This window comes from Gymnoscopelus braueri (assembly GCF_963280865.1).
Source record: "Gymnoscopelus braueri genome assembly, chromosome: 9".
NCBI classification, from domain to species: domain Eukaryota; kingdom Metazoa; phylum Chordata; class Actinopteri; order Myctophiformes; family Myctophidae; genus Gymnoscopelus; species Gymnoscopelus braueri.
In genome coordinates, this window is record NC_137610.1 from 50,039,092 (window position 1) to 50,042,076 (window position 2,985).

Below are 2,985 nucleotides of genomic sequence, written 5' to 3' on the forward strand. Positions count from 1 at the left end.
CAAGAATATTTTTTTATTTTAACCTGATCGAAAAGGCATAGGCAGAAGCTTGTAGCTTATTAATGCCTATCCTTATTAAAGGTTGATACAGTACCTTTTAACAAGAAAGAAGAATGTGACGAACATAACTAACAAACAAAAGACAAACAAGACAAAACTAAATATAAATCCATAATGTACAGAAGTAGATCCCTAGTCTATCAATCCTATATGTGATCACATTAACACATTTGGTCAATACATCCATTAATCATTCCATTCGGTATGTGTCCAGTATAAACTGTTTGAATTGCATTAAATGTATACTTTGCTTAATAGTCTCAGGCAAGCCGTTCCACAGCTTCACACCACGGCCAGAAATACTCATACTTTTCAAAGTAGTACCAACACTTAGTTGTTTTGATTTTAGTGTCAGTGTTAATTGTGTGTTAATTGGCTGTGAACGGCCTGTTCCAGGATGTTTGTGGTGCAGCAGATTCCTGAGAGTAACCTGGTTCTGGTGGTGACCCAGGCCGACTGTGACTGCTCCCGCCAGTACGGACCCATTCTGCTGGAGCCCAAAGAGATCAAATATATCCTTCCATTCATCTGAATATTTGTATTTCCTTTATTCAACCACACGTGTCACTTAAGCCATTGGTTCTCAAAGTGGTCCTTGGGGGAGTTCCAGGGGGTCCCAAGCTAAATGATGGATAGTTAGGAACCAAATTGACCCTTATGGGTCTGTAACTCTGAGAGTGTACAAATGGAACCAAATTAACCCTAACGGGTACAAAAATAGCCGATCTAGCAGCTCGCAACGTGTGAGCTGGTAGATCGGCTATTTTCGATGAATGTTCGCCAGTTATGACATGCCCAAGATGACATGATAAAATTAAGTTACAAACAGAGCAGCAAACACAATACATAGAAATTAAACAATACATAGAAATAATCAACATTACAAACCAAAATGTTTGCAAAACAAATGGGGGGAATTCACATCTACCTTACTCAACAGTAAACAAACCAACATACAGTATAAGTGTACTGTATATACAGGGTATCTGGACATTTCTAAAGTGACAATTTAAGGACTTATAAAACCTTTTTAATACCTCTAAAATAGAAAAATAGAATAAAAAATTAACTAGTAATAAGACCATCACTACATCAAATGTAACCAACAAACTATACTATAAACAGTGCTCAAACGCCAAATTGTCAAATATCACCCTAGAAAGAGGCAAACATTTAGAAAATGTAGCTTGTAGATCGGTTATTTTCACAATATTTACCTGTGGAACCAAGTCAAACTAAATGTAATGCCTCAACTCCTACAATTCCAAGTGCTTGTCAGGGTGGAGGGTCCTCAGTTCAAATATGAATATTTTAACACATTGATCAGTGGATGATTCCTTAACGGCTGAGAACATAACGCCACAGTGAAATGCAACAGGATGAAGTCTCAGAAGGTCCGCCGGCGCCCAGAGTCCTGCCATGACTACCACCCTAAGGTGAGCCATGCTCTCACGTTGGCACCTACACCTTGATTTAGCATCTCTACTTAAAAATCTCCATGAATTCAAGGCTTCATGGGTTGAGGTGAATTGATAGAAAATAAATATTTTTTTGGGTGAACTACTCCTTTAACATTGACTGATTGATTCAATACTTTATTAACAGTTTGCAAAAGGTACAGAGGTACAGTTATACAATAATGCTAAAAGGATAACACTAAAAGCCCTGAGGCAATTCATCGAGACATAAAGACATACAAGAAATCAATCAATACTAGGAGCAGTAAAGGTATTTTACAGAAAAACAGTAGGGGTTCATTTCTTTTGGCAAGCCAGAAGACTTGTCTAGGTTAGAGCGCTTCACGGGTCTAAAAAAAACGGACCAGAACCGAAATGGAAATGTGAAATCTGATCCGATTCCGAGCCGTTCCGAGATTTTTTTTCAAATAACAAAACCAAACCCGAGTGGACCCGTGACCATTTCGTCTCATTCCGAGCCGTTTCGACTTTTTTTCTTTTTTTACGGACCCGAACCCTGATTGTACCGGTGAAATTTGTTCCGAACCCGATTATTTCCGAGATTCCGAGACAGATCCGACCCAGACACCCCTTCAAAAAAGCACAAAAATAACACACACACAGTAGACATACTACGGGTCTTCTCGGATCCACTCTGTTCCGACCCGAATGATTATGGTAAAACACGGCTCCGACCCGTACGGGTCTCAGGTCCTGTCGGGTATTCTTTTATGGTGGTTTTGAAGGAGGGTAGGGAGTTGTACGTTTTGATGGCTGTTGGTAGGGCGTTCCACATTTTGGTGGCATAACAGTAGAATGAATTCACCCCCATGTTTGTGCCGGCATCTACCTTCATTGTTGATGAAGGTAGATGATACCATCGTTGAATTTACATCTACCTTTAAATTAGCATCTCCTCGATTTAACATCTACCTACTGTATGTTGATGAAGGTAGATGATACCATCGTTGAATTTACATCTACCTTTAAATTAGCATCTCCTCGATTTAACATCTACCTTCATTTAACATTCACCTTGATGTTGATTGTGAAAACGTCTTTGTAGTCAGATGATGATGATGATCATGATGATTGTTTTTTGCTAATGACAAATACTTTGTCATTCCAGGAGAGTTCCAAGGACTGCGGGGGAGCATCAGAGATCTCTGTGTCGGTGACCCTGTTCGGGGCCTCGGTGTTCACCTCATTAGTTCTCCACAGGTGGACGTCATAAAAACCAGGCTCCTATTATCCACGCTCCGCTTCAAGGACAATCGTTTCATTTAGCTGTGGTTGGAAGGAATTGTTTCAGGATTTCAACCAGGCAGGAAACGAGTCAAAGACATGTCTTTGCAAAAGATGTGTGGCTTTACAAGGCGCTCAGGGATCTGCAAATTAGCTTTTGGATTTTCTTTATCATCATCCCTGTGAGCCACTGTGAGGGGAGCTACACCATGGGTGAAGTTGA

At 40.1% G+C, this 2,985-nt stretch overlaps 1 protein-coding gene across 1 annotated transcript in view; it reads left to right on the forward strand.

The window, feature by feature from the left end:
• LOC308092362 (voltage-dependent calcium channel subunit alpha-2/delta-4-like) overlaps positions 1-2,768 on the forward strand; it is a gene marked incomplete at its 5' end in the record, with an annotated part of 128,620 nt that extends 125,852 nt beyond the window's left edge. The window contains 3 exon segments of the mRNA XM_080438213.1: positions 457-569; positions 1,411-1,496; positions 2,647-2,768. Of these exon segments, the coding sequence (XP_080294339.1) occupies positions 457-569; positions 1,411-1,496; positions 2,647-2,751 (304 nt within the window). The 3' untranslated portion in view covers positions 2,752-2,768.
• Positions 2,769-2,985: the final 217 nt, after the last annotated feature.